Raw genomic sequence first — 17,359 nt, forward strand, 5'->3', positions numbered from 1 at the left:
GGTGGTGTGCGCACGCGTCTCCTCTGGCACGAGTAGACGTGTGCGTGAAAGTAACGAACGGGAGTGGGGATCGAAGGCGGGTGAGGAAATCGGGTGGGGGGCAGAGGGGTGGAGCAGCCGCCGTCTGATGACACCTGTGGCTCGACCCCCACGATCAGTTCAGCCGCGACCGTCCACGCGCCGTCTTGTTGCGACGTTTTTGCACAGTCACTACTCAACCTATACACATACTCTTGCACACACGTCACGCTCACGTACACGGTCACACGTTCATCAACACATACGTCTGCACGCGCGATTCACGTGTTAAAGTATGCATATGAACGTTAGTAGCCGTACACGTGCAAACGGATAATTTTTACCCTTTACCACGTGACAGACAGATCGTCGTGCGCATCTGCCATTATCCGTGAGCGAACTGTCACTGTGCTCTTTTTCGCTCGAGATAGGAAAGAAGAGGAACGTAAAGAACGACCGTTCTTCCCAGTATGTACCATGGATATTATGCTATGTTCGATGATTGGCATTTCACAAGTATTCTTTTCCCTCATATCGACCAACCTTCTGTTCACGTACGCCGTTGACAACTGCGGCCAGCTCCCTCTATCCGTTTCAAGCAAAGCTTTTACGTTTGATTCTAGTGTTGATAGATGCTTGATACGATTGACGCCTATGTAGATCCTAGGAACAAGGTCGTCGATGTAGAGCGTTACTTTCTAGACGATCAAGTATTTTGATCATTGAAATCTTGTACGTACGATTTGTCGTGTCGATATCTCTCAGGAAACATCGCGAGACTCTCGCGTGTCGTGCGTTGCGAATAATTTGATGGCGCGTTTGTTTTCACCGTATGTGATAGTTGTATCCGCATTTTCCGTAATATTCGTACAGTTTTTGACGTTGCCAACGTCGATACATTACAAACGAACGTGAACGAAACATCGTTAAGCACGATCGAAGAGAACGTTCGACAAATAACGGTCGTTTTCTTGGTAGTGTTTCTTGGCACGATCTTGCGAACGACCTTATTCCTAGGGAATGATCCGTGGTTTTGCGACTGTGCACAAGAAAACAGAACGTGGCCTGTATGTCCGACAATGCGAAACGAAGGAGGCGGAGAGGCATGTTTCTCTCGCGCGTGTACGTACAACGTATGTCGCACAATTCACGGAAGCAAAAGATTTCAGAATTTCTGTTTGTGATCGCGCGTACACCGCGATAGTGAAGTGTAGCGTAAAGACGATTTCTAATGAAATTCGTCGCCGTATTATACACTTTCGACGCAAAAAGCCGCTTGTTTTCACTTGAGGCGCTGATACGTTTGTAAGTATTGACACAAGGCGCGAGCTTGTGTCTCGTGTTTTTATTTTTAGAGATTAAAATTACGTCGTTGGTGTTTTGGAGTTTTTGCTCGTTTGGAATTTTTCGGAAAGGGACGAGAAAAACACAGAACGGTGACAGCTGTGAAAGAATTCGTAGTAAATCAGATCCAACTTTTTCTTTTTTTTTTTTTTTTACTAATTGTTCGTAAATATATCCTTTTTCATCAGATGCTCGTCTCGTCGCTAAAGTTGATCATCGTTTGGACGTGCATCGAGTTCGAAAAATATCTCGGTGTCGCGGCGCTATCTCTCTGTTTCTCTTTTTCTTTCGATTACTTTTTCTCTCTTTATCGCTCGGTAAATAAGACGCGTGCTGTATCTATACATATCAAGTGCACATGTGTAGGATAAATAAGCGAAACCGTGTTGCATGTACAATGGCCGGTAAAGTATTGGTATCCACACACCTTAGACGGGGATCCGGCAAATATAGATACACGCGTTGTTTGTTGGTATATGGGCACTCATACCAGGTAGAAGAGCGTGGAAAAGGAGGTGAAGGGGAAACGGGAGGGAGAGATGATAGAGGAAATAGCGCGGACAGATTCCATTTGTGCTCGGTAGACCTTCGTATTTTAAGTAAGAACTTTACATTGGTTCGTGTCAAAATATTGCCTGTTTTACCATATTCTCGATCGATGCGCCAAAGACGAAAATTCTTATCCAAAATCTCGCATTAGAGTTCAAGAAAAAGGAGAGGAAAAGAGAAGAGAAATACTTTTACGAAGCACGTATATACGTAACGAAAAATATATTTTTTATAATTTTATGGAAAAACAACATATAAGTATTGTTTTGTGGGTAATCAGCGAAATAATTTCCGCTTCTGGTAAATTCGTACGCGTCATATGTATACGTAAATGAATAATAAGAGACACTGGCAAACGACGCGTCATCTATTCGGTCATACGAAGTAGCAAATAATGGTATATTTATCGGTGTGAGTGCAATCATGTTTGCATCGCTGAGACTTGGGAGTGGGGATGGGCATGTCGAGTTAGGAGGATCAGCAGATCCACAGTGGGGGAAATAGCGTGGACAGGTTGTGTTCGTGCTAAGCCAAGTCTCGTCGCCTCGCATTCCGAGACGTGAATTCCGGAGCGGTTTTCTTTTAAGAAAGAGTAAGAGGAAGAGAGAGCGAGCGAGGGAGAGAGGAAAAGAGACAAAAAGAGAAAGAGAATGAAAGAGAAGTGGAACGCTTACGGTACCGATTTTCCAGTAAGTGTTTGAGTCTCTCGTTTTTTGTTTTTTTTCTTTTTTTTTTCGTGAGTAGATCAGGATAATAATTAGTCCGGGCGCTTTTTCTACTTCGATCAGTGCCGCGCACAAAATCACCAACTGTAAGGGTACAACGTTCGTTGCTCCTACAGCTGCTTATCGACTGGATCACGATCCCACTTAGCGTACGTCCTTGAATCATGTAACGCTTTTACTCCCCGACTTTTTGCCTCGTTACCCATCCTTCAGAAACGTCTTAGTTTGCAGTTGAAAAAAGTGGGTAACCATGTTTTTTTAATTCATTCGATCAATACGATTCTCAAATTGCAAGGATGGGGAAAAAGTTTTTACATTTTTTTGATTTTTAAGTTTTTAAAAAATATGTTTTTTCGTTATATTACAAACTTTTGACTTGAATCATCGAACGTCTATATCATTTTTATGAAAAAATAGAGTGATTGAATATCTTCGCGGACCATGATACATTTGTATTATACACAATTTAATATAATACAATACACCAAGGTTTTTAATAAAAATTTAACAATGAAAAGTGCCCCATGTAATTTTTTATTAATAGTTTAAATTTGTCTTGGTATGAATTATTTCTTAAGAGATAATCCTCAAAAAAGAAAAAAAAACATAATGATTCAGAGATAAGAAAAAATGCACGTCTTATGGGCTATTGTGTCGACAATTTTATTGCGCATTTGATTCAAGAGTCATAGAAGATACAGTGAAAGTGTATAGACGAGTCAGAACCTGTGAGAGAAAGGAATAATTATAGCTTATGACATACTGTTGCAATGGATGATTCTTCGCGTACTGAATAACATATTTTAGGTACATAGCTTTTTTTTGTCTGTAACAGTGATTATACATTTATAAGGCTGTTCTTTCAAATGTTCGTACAATTGCAATATTTTAATACGATTATTATTTGATTTTTAACATCGTCTCAAAGTTTCAGACTTTCTCATTCGTTGCAGCAGGATGAGAAAAAAAAAGGACAGTTTAACAAATTCCATTTGCTCCTCAATCAGCGATGAAAGTTTCAGGCTAGGACATTCGAAATTTCGAAAAAAAGAAAAGAGCGCATTGGATCGTGAATTTGCATTGACAGGTCAATAGTCGCGCCATCTTGAAATCGTACGACCAATCGAAAGATCGGACAAGTAACACGTGGTCCTCGAAGTACGCGCCGAGTGTAGTTTACGAACGTTAAACGAAACGCGAGGGACACTTCGTTGGCTTCCGTCGCTCCTGCGTTCTTTCCCGGGTTCCCTTAGTTTATAAATAAACGACGTGCTTGATGGACTCACCTGGCACGTTCCACTTTCAACGAGAAACTTGACACTTAACGTTTCTACGCTGGAAAACACGTGTGAATCGTTATTTTCCGATCGTTTGCGGGGCGTCGTCGCGAGGCGATCCTAACTGACAGTTTGCTCAATCTACGAAGCGGGAACGACAAATCGTTTAGTTCCAGTTTGCTAGGTTTGATGTGTTTGAAAGGTTCGATGAGAAACACGAAAATTCACGGCGACCTACTCGAATGTCTGCTGCTTGCTGCTGCAAGGACTTTCACTCGAGCGGATTGTACGTAGCAATATTTTGGCGCCAACTGTTTGTAATAATGTCGATCTCGACGTGACACGACGCGACACGACGGTCGAATGAAAAAAGAAAACTAACCGCCGAATGCGACAAACGAAAAAAGCGAATAATAATTAAACGGATTGTTTGTTTCGAACGTTGACAATTATTTTGCGAGAATTTTGACAGTAATTTGTAAATAGAATTGAAGCATGAGTTGGGGTGGGGGTTACTCGGTAAGCAGCCATGTTCAGGCTTGTGAACTTCAGGTAGTTTGGAAGTATTTCCGAAGAGAGCCTGAAAGAGCCTGAAGAGGGCGTGAAAATAGCAACTTGTTAAACGAGCGTTTCTGTGTTTAGGCAAGTGCCCGGCAGTTAGAAGACGATCGTTGAGGAGTGCGGTTGACCGGTTGCGGACAATCGGATCAAGTTATCGAGAAGAATAAGAGATTCTACCCGGATTGTGGATAATTAGAGAGACGTACTAGCAATTTTATTAACAATATCATCCAGTTGTTATCTCGTCGGACAATTGCAAAGGATCTCGTTACACTTGCAAAATGTGTTTACCGAGTCCGTTATGTTACGCGTTCCCGTAACACGTGTCTACGCGAGTGTCAACTGTTTTACTATCTATCAGTGAATTCTAATTATCTTTTCTTTTTTTTTGGTGTTGTTTTTTTTCTTTTAAAAAATAATGCATCGTATACGCCGTTAACCGAATGCAACGTTGATACGGTGAATGGAAAGTTAACAGTTCATGCGACAGTGATGCAGTTTTGTAGTGTTAGTGCCAAATGACACGTGCCTATTGCTTGGATTACTTGAAGATGTCATCGGCCGGCGGATACTATGACAACAGGAATCCTCTTCTCAAAGGCACTTTATCTAGGTGAGTCTACGATTCTCTTTTGAATTTTATCCTACTTTCGTATTTCGCGAAATACTGCGTCTAATACCAAATACATGTACATACATCGGTATATCGCGATGCGTGGTAGCTGCTTCAAACAATTCGTATCTCGCTTGAACAATGATAATGACCGAAGGAAAGTGTGACATGAAAGATTCATTTTACTCGATTACTCGACCGTTGGGTTGATCTCCTTGATGTCTAACCGGTCTGCTGGTTTGCTTCTGTTTTTTAAATGCGTCGGCCTCTGTTCGACCAGTGTCCTCAGTTGTGTGCAGCCTGTGCGTTGCTGAAATTGAATCATATAATTCGGTTCCTCGAAATCGGATCTATCGAGGATTCCTCAACGATATTCCATTCCATTTCGCGCCTCGTTCGAAATCCATAATTGACAAAAAGATTTTGTTTACGCTAATTGAAAGTTCGTTGAACACGGGGGCAGAGAGAGGGCACTATGTCGATCGAGGCGTTTTGCTTACGCACGCACTACGCGAAATGCAGTATCAGCGTTTCGCTTACTCTTACCAATATCAATTTAACATTCAGCGGCAATTTGCTCGATTAATTCGTCGCGATGTCTCCTCGGAGAGACACAGTCGTCGGCATGGCGCGTGATAAAACGACCGTTAGGATTCGCTTCTTTCTTGGTTTAGGCATTGAGTCGAATCCAGGTAGCGGTGTTAATGGTCGGAACGATTTAACTAGCCGAGTCATTAGGCAGCAGACAGGGTCGTAAATGTTGTTGATCGTAAACGAAGTCCAGCGAACGAACAAAAGAAATTGGCCTGCAATAAAGGGAGACGAGCAATTTAAGGAACGCAAATCTCTTTTAAATAGTTATAAGTCTAAAATTTGGCAGACATTGTCGGCTGTAAAAATGAGGCTCATTAAGCGTCAAAGTCCCAAAAGTATTTTTCTTTCGAAATTCCTTCCGAAATTCCTTAATTTATTTACTTTTATAAATATGGCCTATCCATATTTCAATTCGTTCGTTCCCCTGCGTATTTGGAAGATAAAGGAAGAAAATTCTTCAGTGTTTGTAACAAATGTGTACCATTAGGCGACCGGATGGTCGGTCCCTTGACGACGATTTGGAAAATTTTGTTAATTTCATCACTAATGCACATTGCAGAGTCTTTGTTCCGTTATGGAACGAGAATACCCCGAGATTAGAACAGCGTTCTTGACCTCGCTTGAAACGTTGAATTTCAACGGCGTTGCAAATCGATTAAAGAGCATAAGATTTTGATCAGGATACATTTCGTAATTGAGAGTGCGCGAATGTGGGGCAAGGTCAGCCGTGCAAAAATGATCGTGCTCCCCCGTGTCACATCGTTTCCGTCTTTTACCGCGAAGCAGTAGGCAAGGTTACATGAAACTGTTAACGCTCTCGCGGCGGGATATTTGAAATGACAGTTGCGATTGATGTAAAAAATTATTATTTTTTGGATTTATTGCAGAAATTTGTTTATTGGGAAATATTATTTATTAAAACGTTATTAAAGTTTTATAAATAATTGTACGATTTTATTATTATTGTACCGTATTATTAATTTAACTATTGTAATTTTACTGCCTAAAAGATACCTACGGGTATTGTTGTCAAAATTAATATTAATTTCTGTTTGCTTTAATTATCATTTAAATTATAACGATTTACATGTATTACTGTTCTGTCTAACAGATATTTGCATTTATTTACTTCTTTTGGGCCACTAAAATCAGTAAAAGTGCAGTAAAAATTATGTTAAACAAGTAGCATATCTGTTCATTTTTATATTCTTCGAATGATATTTATCAAGATAGCCAATTCACGGCACTTTAAAATTTAAGAATAGATCGATTAGGTTTCAGTTCATCCACGCGCATAATTATATTGGAAAAGTTATTATGTTTCATGTTTCAATTTTTAAACATTCTCAGAGAGAGACGGAAAATTCATTACAAATAAAATTGATGATAGGCTGCCTAAATTCTTTCCATCAAGCTGGTCAACAATCAAATACAGTGGGGTGCAAAATTGAGTCAGTAACAAAAATTTTTAAGAAAAATATTTTTTATTGTTAAATAAAGTATAAAAACATGAAAATAAACTTGACTATCTGATTCTTTATAGTTTTAGGAAACTGAAGCTATTTTTTAACTTTTAAGATTAGGTTTCTTCCTGGCTGAAAAAATTAAAAAACATAGAATCAATTTTGCGCCAGAATTTTTTCATAGTCAGATTTACAAGCTTTATCATATCTTAATATTTTGTCCATAAGCCATTTGCTTAGATAATAGCTCTTGGTATACTTTCAAACAGTCTTGAACAGAAATCAGGTGGCATTTGATTCCACAATACTGATCTAGGAGAAAATTTGTATACGTCTAGAATATTTTTTTCAATGTATCCTATAGATTCTCGATGGGGTTCAGATTAGGGCTTCGTGCAGGCCAATCTAAGATCGGAAATGCCTGAGTAGTCTGACTATGAAAAAATTCTGGTGCAAAATTGATTCTATGTTTTTTTAATTTTTGCAGCCAGGAAGAAACCTAATCTTAAGAGTTAAAAAATAGCTTCAGTTTCCTAAAACTATAAAGAATCAGATGGTCAAGTTCATTTTCATGTTTTTATACCTTATTAAACAATAAAAAATATTTTTCTTAAAAATTTTTGTTATTGGCTTAATTTTGCACCTGACTGTAGCTTAAGTTTAGGGTAATAAATTTAATCCGACCCGAAACCGTCATAAAACAGCCGATCGGTATTGGTAAGTCGAAAGGTTTTCCTATAGAAGAAAGTTGTTCACAATACTGTTTTGTGCGAAATATTCAAAAACGTCATTGGTAATTGGTGAGACCAACCCTTTTTTGTGTACTTAGCGAATCTTCTGATATCCGAGAGAAAGTTCGGTCGTACCTAGATAACGTTGAATCGTTTCGTAACGACTCACTGACAAAACAAAACAAAAGAAAGAAAAAAAAAACAGAAAACAGGAGGAAAAAATTCGAGGTTAAAAGATCGAGTGAAATTCCTGATGAATTTGCGACACGCGGCGCTAACGAGCGAGGGGTGGGGGGAGGGGGACGACGACACGCTAACGCGACAATTTCCTCGGGACAAAAATATCCGGCGGCCTCGTTAAATCGCGTCGATTCATTAGAGAGGTTCCTTCCGCGTCTTCGTCTGGTCGCGGGGCGTGCTGCCCGACTCCGTCGCTCGGAGTAAGTAAATGTCTATGAGCGGGGAGGATACTGTGCCGCTATTGCGTACGTGTAGCATACGGTGGTTACGGTTGGTTGCATACTCGCGCTACCGTATTATCGATGATACTCAGGCTGGCCCGGGGCGCGTAACTCGGTAATGGTTCCCCTCCCCGGTGGTGAAATTAAAGCCAGGCTCGAGTATATTCTCTCTCCTACGCAACTAACGAGCTTTCGCGGCCGCGTTTGTTTCGACGATTTGGCGCGCGCGTGGCACGCCAGGAGGGTTCGCGTTGTGCGCGGTCGCGCCTTCGGTATCCACAGGCAGAGAAAGAGCAGCAGGCTTCCGGCGAGAAAGGATAAATCGGCAGGGCGGGAGGGTTGGGGGGGGGAGGCGGTAGGAGAGAAAGAGCTATAGATGGTGTCGCCCTTGTTCGTTATCGTTATCGCTATCGCTATCGCGCGATAGTCCCACGCGGCTACGGGGGAGGGGAGGGGGGGAAGGACGCGGCCTCTCTCGCTCTCGGCGTCATTTAATTTTCCTGGCCGATGAAAATAGACGAGTTCAACGTAATCGAATTAATCGCCATGACGCGTTCAATCGCGTGTCTCGACTAGCAAGAGCCGTGTGACGCCGTTGCCAACCGTTTCGACCGCGATGGCTGTACAACACGGTGTTGTCGTCGTGATGTTTTGATGTTGAATGGACGGTGAGTGTGGTGGGGGGGTGGGGGGAGGGATCGCTAGCCTAGTACCACTTATTGCGAGTCGAGCAGACAAGCTGGATAATGAGAAATCACGGGGGGAGAAAGGACGGAGAATAGAAACGGCGATAGGGTGGGAAAAGTGTCGAATCAAGGAAGGAGAGAAAATGGAAGATAACGAACGATACCGCCTTTCTTTTATTTTCGTTCTCGCGGTCTGGTGGGGAGAGGGCGCCGGGAGGGCGTGAAAACGGAAGGCCCACCTGAGTTTTCGTTTCCCACGAATGCCGATGGAATCGCGAGTAATTGCGTTAATTGGTGTAATTAATTAGCGCGCTGATAATCCGTCGAGCGGGGCGGGGGGGGGGGGGGGGGGGGGGAGGTAGGGAGGAGAAGACGATCGTACTACGGTAGATACCGTTCGATATCCCAAGTTTCGCTCGACCATTCATATTTTTATGACTCTCCGCCGCTATTTTAAACCATCGGATGAATCATTTCGGTACTTTGTCTAAAAATAGCGGCCGAATGCCTCCGCGCGGTACAAATATGACTGTCACTCGAACACCACCGCGTCTTGTTACTCTGTGAAACAAAGTTGAGAGTTCTACCAACGGCAACGTTTTAGCGAAAGTTAGAGTAACATTGCCAATTTGTGTCGCGTATTAGACGTTCACCACGAAACACAGGCGTAACAACGTGAAAAGAAAGGGGGGGGGGGTGGGGAGGGAGGAAGACGAAGATGACGCCGTACTTCTTTTCTCATTACTTTAAACCATAGGGTTTCGATAGTGTGCAACACTGTTCTTCGTACAGTAAACCAGTCTTTTTTCCCTCCGTTTAATAAATTCACTTTACAAATTCGACATTCGTTTACTCGTGACTTGAAAATTCAGCGCGTCGATCACGAAGATTCGCAGGTGATTCCCAAAATAACGAATCGGCTCGTTAAGACTGAAAAGAGGAAAAAGTACCGCTCGACGAGAAACGACTTCCAGAGTATAATCTAATCTCGAAAGTTACACCGTCTCGTAGCAACACTTTATTTAATCGAACGTCCATTTGGTTTGGATTGCGATTGGTTTGGCGAATCGCGCGATTTTCCAGAAGCATCGATTTATCTTATCCCGTATAAATATGTAACGAGGTAGAACGATAGAACTGGAGCGGACGACGATGGAAGGATCGAACGAGAGACGCGCTTGGCCATTCTTGATACATAATTCGTCGAAGAGAAAGGCCGTGGAAGCGCTTTCGCTGACTTCGCCTCGGTCCCGAAGTTGTTGGCTCCGCGGTGTGTAGCGGGCCAAAGAACAAGGCGATGTTTACTCTCTTTTAAAAATAGAGAGCCTCTCATCTCCGAGTGGAAGAAGATCGCCTCGATCCTTCGATTTGCCTCGTTCGCGCGATAACTCTCGATAATGAAAGCATTAGATAACCACAACCGATTGTTGATAAATCGACCAGCGAGCAAAAAACTCCGGGGAGGGAAAACCCGCCGTTGCGATCTGTTTTCCATTTGCTTCCTTTTCAAGCGGCTCGCAAATGTAACGGATATTGTAACCGGGCCTGCGTTACACTTACTTACTTGGCGCGCCACGATCCAATCAATGCTAATGGCTTTGTATAATTAATGCAAATGGTTATGTGTATCATTGTTACGAGTAGTTAATGCGGCGGTTCGTGTCGTATAATTGAATTTTAAATATGCGGCGGGTTGCACGGGGGAACGCGGGCAAACGAATATGTATTTCGTCGGAGTTGCTGCAATCGCGTCAGAAAAAGAAGGGAGAAAATGGCGGCGGGGGGCTTATCTCCACCATAGAAGTTTCCGTAAATTCATGGAGTATCGTGGCGCGTTTATTTTCACTTTTGCTGACGCAACGAGCACCGTTAGCTTAACCGTATTTATACGCTTCATATGCTTCGGGTCACAACGCGACGCGCAAAGAGACAGAAGCATGGCCGAGTCGAGAAACGAATTCGTTTTTGTCCGATCGAGATTTTCGATCCTTTCGAGGCGAAGGAGAATTGGTCGGCGCGCCAACGCCCACGCGCAAGCATCACGATTGTCGGCGAATTGTCCCCACCGATTCGTTCTCGTCGCTTTGCTTTGTCGCGCGTGCACGAGGACAACCTTGCATTCGCACACGGAAAACGGTGCCGCGGACAGCCGCCGTTTTCCACGCTCTTACGCTTCTACAGGAAGTAAACCGCTGCCCCGACGCGAGTCAGGCGAGATACTCGTATTTTTCTCATATTTTTTTTTTCGCAAAAATCAATCGATATTTGAACAAAGCGATTTCTGTCGAGTCTGTTTCGCGCAACTAACGATAAATGAGCGGAATCGGAAACAGTGCGGTATCTGGAAGTATCCCGTTGGTTCTCCCTCGAGTCTCTCTTTATTCGCGTTTCATCCCGCGGACTGGAGAGGTCGAGATCGTGGCAGTTTCAAAAATTATTTACACCGTTTGATCGTTAAACCGTCGCGCCGGGCGCGCGGCCGCTCGACCGATCTACTACGCAGAAAGCATCGCTCGTTTATTCTCGGACATTCTAACGGCCGCTGACTTTCTGGTAAAAGAAGCTATGCACTCTAACACTTTCACCGGCAGATTTCTAGCGCGGCCATTTCGCCACGTTCGCGTCGATCGTACATCCAAAATACCGTATCGTATTTTTTTCTGGGGGTTTTAATTTCGTTTCCCGTAAATACAGAACGAGGAGGGTATCGTGTCTGTCGGGTCGTTTCACAGTTACTATTCGGCAAGTATTAAAATTTGAGTCATTGAGCAAGGAGTCTGTCGATGCACGCGCCACAAGCATGCGTGAATGTTGTAACGCCGTTGCGAGCTATTTGTTCGATATAAACGGAGGGTTGACGAAGAAATTGTTCTCGCATTCGGCGAGCATCGAACGAGCAGCACCAGTTGGCTCGGTTTCGTTCGCGGTGAAAGTTTGAGTGTCGAGGTGCATGGCCTCGTTCTCTGGTCTGTTATCGACGCGATGTGAACGCCCCCTAATGCAAGACAGCAGCGTTGCGCTTCGCCGCGATCGGAGCCGGAGACACACACACTAGCTCTGTGTGTATGTGTGTGTATCTCTGCGAGATACGACTAATTGTAAGACGAAGGGAGAACTATAGTTCTACCTCGATAGACACGTGTATGCTCATATCACTTAACCCGTCGACATTTGTGTGTTTTTTAATACCACGTCGCTTCTGTCAAATATTAATCCAATTGCCTCGTCACGTCAAGAAGATTCATTCCTTCCTTCCTTCCTTCCTTCCTTCCTTCCTTCGTCTTTGGTTGCATTTCGTTCCAATCAGAGGGATACCGGCGGAATGATTGGAAAGCTGAAACGTCGATTCTTCGCCACTTGACGTTTCCTTTCGCGATGTATACCTACCTACACAGTTAGGCGACGTCTGAACAGATTCTTAAGGAAAAATAAACGACATATTCCATTGAATGGACTGTTGACGAGAGGCGGGAGAGCCTCTTGAAAAAACTCCTCGGGTTAGGTCTCTCATCAAGTCTGTTTCTTCTGTCGTGAGAAAATCCTCGCCGTAATTCGATTTGTCCTGTAACGACGTTCTTGCTCTGTAATGGCGCAAATATCAGCCTGTATCAGCCTGTATGTACGTACGTGCTGTATGATTGATCCACCGACGACCAAGTATATGGATTCGTTTTTAAAGGTTGCTCCAAATTGACGAGCGTTCTTCAACAGCGTCTATTCATAATTTCCTGCCATTCGCGATCCGAGTATCTCGCTTTCGCGGACACCGACGTACCTGAAATTTCCTACCAGCGAACCTTTCAAAAATCCTAGCTTCGCAGGAGCAAAGTGTCTATGTTTGCGCGGGGGCGTACGTTTCTTCGCTTTGGCTATTCATTTTGCCTGCAGGAGGGTCACTTTTAATCCCTGGCAACTGGTTTGCGGACCATAACGAGTGACCGAACCGTATACAATAATTCGTCGCTTTCTTTTTCTTTTGAACTCGTCGGTATGACTATCACTGGATAGAAATTATTAAAAAGTAATAAATTTACTATTTATTTCGTCTGGGTTATACTTAATAAAATATACTCAAAACTGAGAGAATACTGCCATTTTTGGACAAAAAGTTCTCGACGTGCGTGGCATGTCAATCAAGCGCAAGAGATTAAGAATATAAAGATCAGCTAAATTTGACTTTTTTCTAGGACGTTATATTACTTGCACTGGCAATTGATTGTGGACCATAACGAGTGACCTAGTTGTATACAATAATTCGTCGCTTTCTTTTTGAACTCGTCGGTATGACATTACTGGATAGAAATTATTAAGAAGTAATAAATTCATCATTTGTTTTGCATGGGTTACATTCGAATATTGTTAAAACTGAGAAAATATTGTAATTTTGGAACAAAAAGTTCTCGACGTGCGTCATTCCAACACAAGAGATTAAGAATATAAATATCAGCCAAATTTGACTTTGTTCTAGGACGTTATATTTAACCATTTGCTCTGACAACTGATTCGCGGACCATAACGAGTGACCGAACCGTATACAATAAATCGTCGCCTTCTTTTCGAACTTGTCGGTATGATATCACTGGATAGAAATTATCGAGAAGTAATAAATTTATTATTTGTTCTGCCTATTTTATTTTACTTAAAATAATACTTGAAACTGAGAAAATATTACAATTTTGAAACAAAAGATTCTCAACGTGCGTGGCATGTCATTCCAGCGCAAGAGGTTAATACGCTCCTCTTTTCTTCTCTTCTCTTCTCTTCTTTCTCTTTTTAACTTCCGGAAACGGAAATGTACAGTTTTCAAATCGATACTTCGAGTCCAGCGTTATGTTAACTGTTATACTTGAGGTAGCGTCGCATTCGATCGTTGAATCTACATTGTTTGACGAAGAACGACGATGATTCTCGATGATGTAGAGTTTCTCGCGTGCAAAGGGATAATCGAAGGGAGGGTCGAATCGATACTTTGTAGCTTTTCGGTTGAAAAAGAATCGATTATCGATCGATTGGAGCGGCCGAACGCGAACGAATGAAACCCGGGTATTAGCGATTAGTTGGGCAAAAAAAAAGAGAAAAGGAGAGAAAGAATAAATAGACGGTTATTAGAGCACGTTATCTGAGACCCGGTACTCGTCTCAATATTATTATTTCTTCCTTCTGCGTAATTCTTTGTGCGCTCGGTCGGCCGCATTATAGTTTCTTACCCAATGGCTTCGTCATGATTACGCCAGTATAATCGTGCTTCTCCGACAACTGCTTCTTCACCGTGCAATTAGCGGCCGAATCTCTAAATGCAATCGTGTAGCTGCATGAAATCCGCGCAATTTCACGATTCACCGATAGACGACACGTTTAGATTGCTACCCAACGATTCTTTCCCGCTGGTAATTTGTTGTTTCTCTTGAATAACGGCAGGACGCAATTACGAGGTTTGGTTGTTGTTAAAACGCCCTTCGAAAAAGATAGAAATCAAAGAGAAAAAGAGGACTAGGGAAATCTGGTAAAATTAATTGTAGTTGCTCTCCGTCTGTTATGTCTATGAAAGTAAACAAACAAACTCGTCGTAATCATTTCTTATTTAACGCCAGGAACTACCAGAATTGTCAAAATGACTAATCTATTTGTTGAGAGTTTGTAACTGTTTGAAAATTTCTAATTTTTGTTAGATGATAGATATAAGACTGTGTGTTTTTAGAGATTCAAGTGATTTTGAAGTAATTTATTGCGTTGTAAATCTTTTCCTATTTTTCTATTACTTAGTTTTAATTCTTAACTTTAGTTCGTACAATGTTTCAATAGCAGAGAGTACTGCTGAACTAAAAATAGAATGGAATTTCCCAAATCGTCAAGGGACGGACCTTGAGGATTGCTTAACGATGCACATTTTGTGTGAACCGTACGAAATTTTCTTTAGGAGGCTGGAGAAACCCAGGTCAGCAATCCTCGTGTCGTGACTTTTGTTCCCTTCCAAAGATATTGAGAGTGCGATGGAAGAAAGGATAGGAGATCTTGAAATCACTTTTCCAAACATTCTTGGTGATATGAACGTTCGCATTTGTTTAATGATTAAAGTTTAGTTGCACGCTCACGGTACAAAACTTCGACAAGTTTTCAAATACCAAATGAAAAATCGCTATTCAACAAGATCTGTTGGATCTCGCTTTATAATTTTCGAAGGTTTGCTCACGTCCTTGGCCACGTATGTACGTGGACAGTTAATTTACGTCCTGTAAAACAGCTACTTCCTACTCGCGAAATCGCTACAAAAATAATTATTTCTTTGAAATTCCGAAACGTGAACTTAATTTTTTTTTATGTGTTATTTTTTCATTTATCAAAAGTAAAATGAAATGAAATTAAAATAAATTTCTTTATTACAATTGAAAAATTCGTTCCTGAAGAGGTTAATCTCTTCAACTGATCCTCAAGTTTTCCATTTTCCAAGAAAAAGAAGCGGCAACTCACTCCCGGATGAGTAATGGATTTTTATTATTCAGATTTTCCCTGGCGAGTTTAAGGAATGTTGATCCGTCGTTGTCGTACCGTATTTGAGCATTAGTGAAATTTACGACAGGATAATTGAGACTTGGGGAACTAAACCAACTTTTTGAAAATAACCACGTACCACTTACTTGTGTTGCACAGATGGTCGATGGGCTCTCAAAAATAGCTTTCTCTGACCCTGTCGTAAATTTGTCTTCCCGGCACATTTGCACAAAGCGATTGGTCATCCAACTACCAAAAACTCGAGATATTAAATTACGAGATTAAATCGTTGAACGATTTTCAGCGACTGGCACACATTCGTTATTCAGTGATCTCGATCACCTTTCGTTCAATTTAGAAGAGAAAGAGACAACTTTGAATATCTCAGCATGCTTGTAGAATTAGAAAAAGAAAAGAAAAAAAAAAAAAAATAGATGAGACATTTTAACTAAATGCATGACCAACCGGTGCATAAGCGTGTAGAAGTTTCGAAAGAAAAAAAGCTTCTCGTAAAATCGTATCGTAAACGTCGGATGCACAGAGGCAATGCGAAATAAAGTCACCGAATTAGGCCGTCACAGTTTCTCGCGGTAAAAATGCGAAGGCTCTCGAGTTCCTCGCATTTCAGTGACGTCAGGATCGCGTAGAAAAGTTCCGTTAGGTCTCTCCCGCCCCTGAAGAGTTGTGGGAATCATCCGGTTTGAGCAACCGTGGCTCCGACTTCTCCTCGCGCGCGGCACACCGTGTCCACGGTTTCCAGTCTCTCTCGGTGCGCTAGTAGTCTGTTCACCTGCTTTTCAACGATTAACCTACCAACACCTATCCTTCGTTTATTTGTCCCTCGTCGACGATCTCGTTGCTCTTCGCGGGATACGTTTTGCATAGATACGAGCGGCGCAAAAAGTCCTTGGACTCGCGGTCGAAAATCCGGGTCAAGTACGGGAAACGTTATTTTTTGTTTGCTCCTGTTGTCGGTTCGTTTCGCTTGCTCGTTCCGTTGCATAATGTTCGTTTGTCGGGGATTCGTCGTCGTCGATCGTCGTCGACCGAATTATCTCTATCGAGAAATCGCGATGGAATCGTGCACACACTCTCCGCAACCGAACCGCGATAGCGTTTTCATTCCCGTCCGTTTTGTTCGATGTTATCGCATCGCGCGGCTATCTATCTTCTTATCGATGCTCGACTTTATTTTCGTACACGACTAGGGGGAGGGGGGAAATGAACGATTTCCATCGAATATCGTTTCAACGATCCATTAACGCGAGTTACTTGCGGATCGATATAACGAGTGTACGTCTTGCGACCGCGTGAATATTTTCATTTCCTGTTCACCGTATCGTTCTAAGCGCGTGTGTTACACCTTGGTCGCAGGGACCCACCGCGTTATCCTCATTTGCATTGGTCGAGCGATACCTTTCGGGAGAAGAGGGGCCGTGGTCGAATTTCGTTTGCATACAAGACGGGTTCCTTTGTCGAGTGAAAATACGACTGTTAGCCGACAACGACATATTCGACTCTATTCCGGGTTCTTTCAACGAGTTTACCCAAGACACTCATTTCGAGAGGTTTACAACGGCCGCGAGCAAATACAAAAATGTCATGGGATAAACTAGCTGCTTCGTGTAGACGTCTTCGGTTGGAAAAGGAAGAAGGTGGCGGTGGTGAGGCGCGAGGTTGAGCCTCAGGAGGGTGGTGGCGAAGGAATGAGCGAGCGAGGAGACGAAACAATCGCGGTAGAACGGTAGAAAAGAAAAGGAGGGCCGGCGAGGGAAGCGAGAGACGGACGAAGCCGAAGGACGTGATTTGATAACACGGCATCGATCCAGGTTCTCAGGACTGCTTTCC

At 42.6% G+C, this 17,359-nt stretch overlaps 2 protein-coding genes across 3 annotated transcripts in view; one reads left to right on the forward strand and one right to left on the reverse strand.

Annotated features, from left to right (window-relative positions):
* Nucleotides 1-365: 365 nt before the first annotated feature.
* On the reverse strand, nucleotides 366-1,088 carry LOC122531323. Its single transcript, XM_043659141.1, has 2 exons — nucleotides 759-1,088; nucleotides 366-681 (listed from the first exon to the last, which is right to left on the reverse strand). Exons 1-2 carry the CDS (start codon nucleotides 869-871, stop codon nucleotides 366-368), a joined length of 429 nt encoding a protein of 142 aa, XP_043515076.1. The 5' UTR covers nucleotides 872-1,088.
* Nucleotides 399-17,359, forward strand: part of LOC122531322 (AF4/FMR2 family member lilli) — a 171,524-nt gene continuing 154,563 nt past the window's right edge. The window contains exons 1-2 of one of the 2 annotated variants that reach the window (XM_043659137.1): nucleotides 399-486; nucleotides 4,556-5,087. In XM_043659137.1, the coding sequence (XP_043515072.1) occupies nucleotides 4,993-5,087 (95 nt within the window). In that variant the 5' untranslated portion in view covers nucleotides 399-486; nucleotides 4,556-4,992. Of the gene's footprint in view, nucleotides 487-1,036; nucleotides 1,324-4,555; nucleotides 5,088-17,359 lie in introns of those variants that run through there. The other variant, XM_043659136.1, reaches the window with a different exon arrangement.

This window comes from Frieseomelitta varia, unplaced genomic scaffold, assembly GCF_011392965.1.
Source record: "Frieseomelitta varia isolate USP_RPSP 00005682 unplaced genomic scaffold, Fvar_1.2 scaffold_386, whole genome shotgun sequence".
Lineage (NCBI taxonomy): Eukaryota > Metazoa > Arthropoda > Insecta > Hymenoptera > Apidae > Frieseomelitta > Frieseomelitta varia.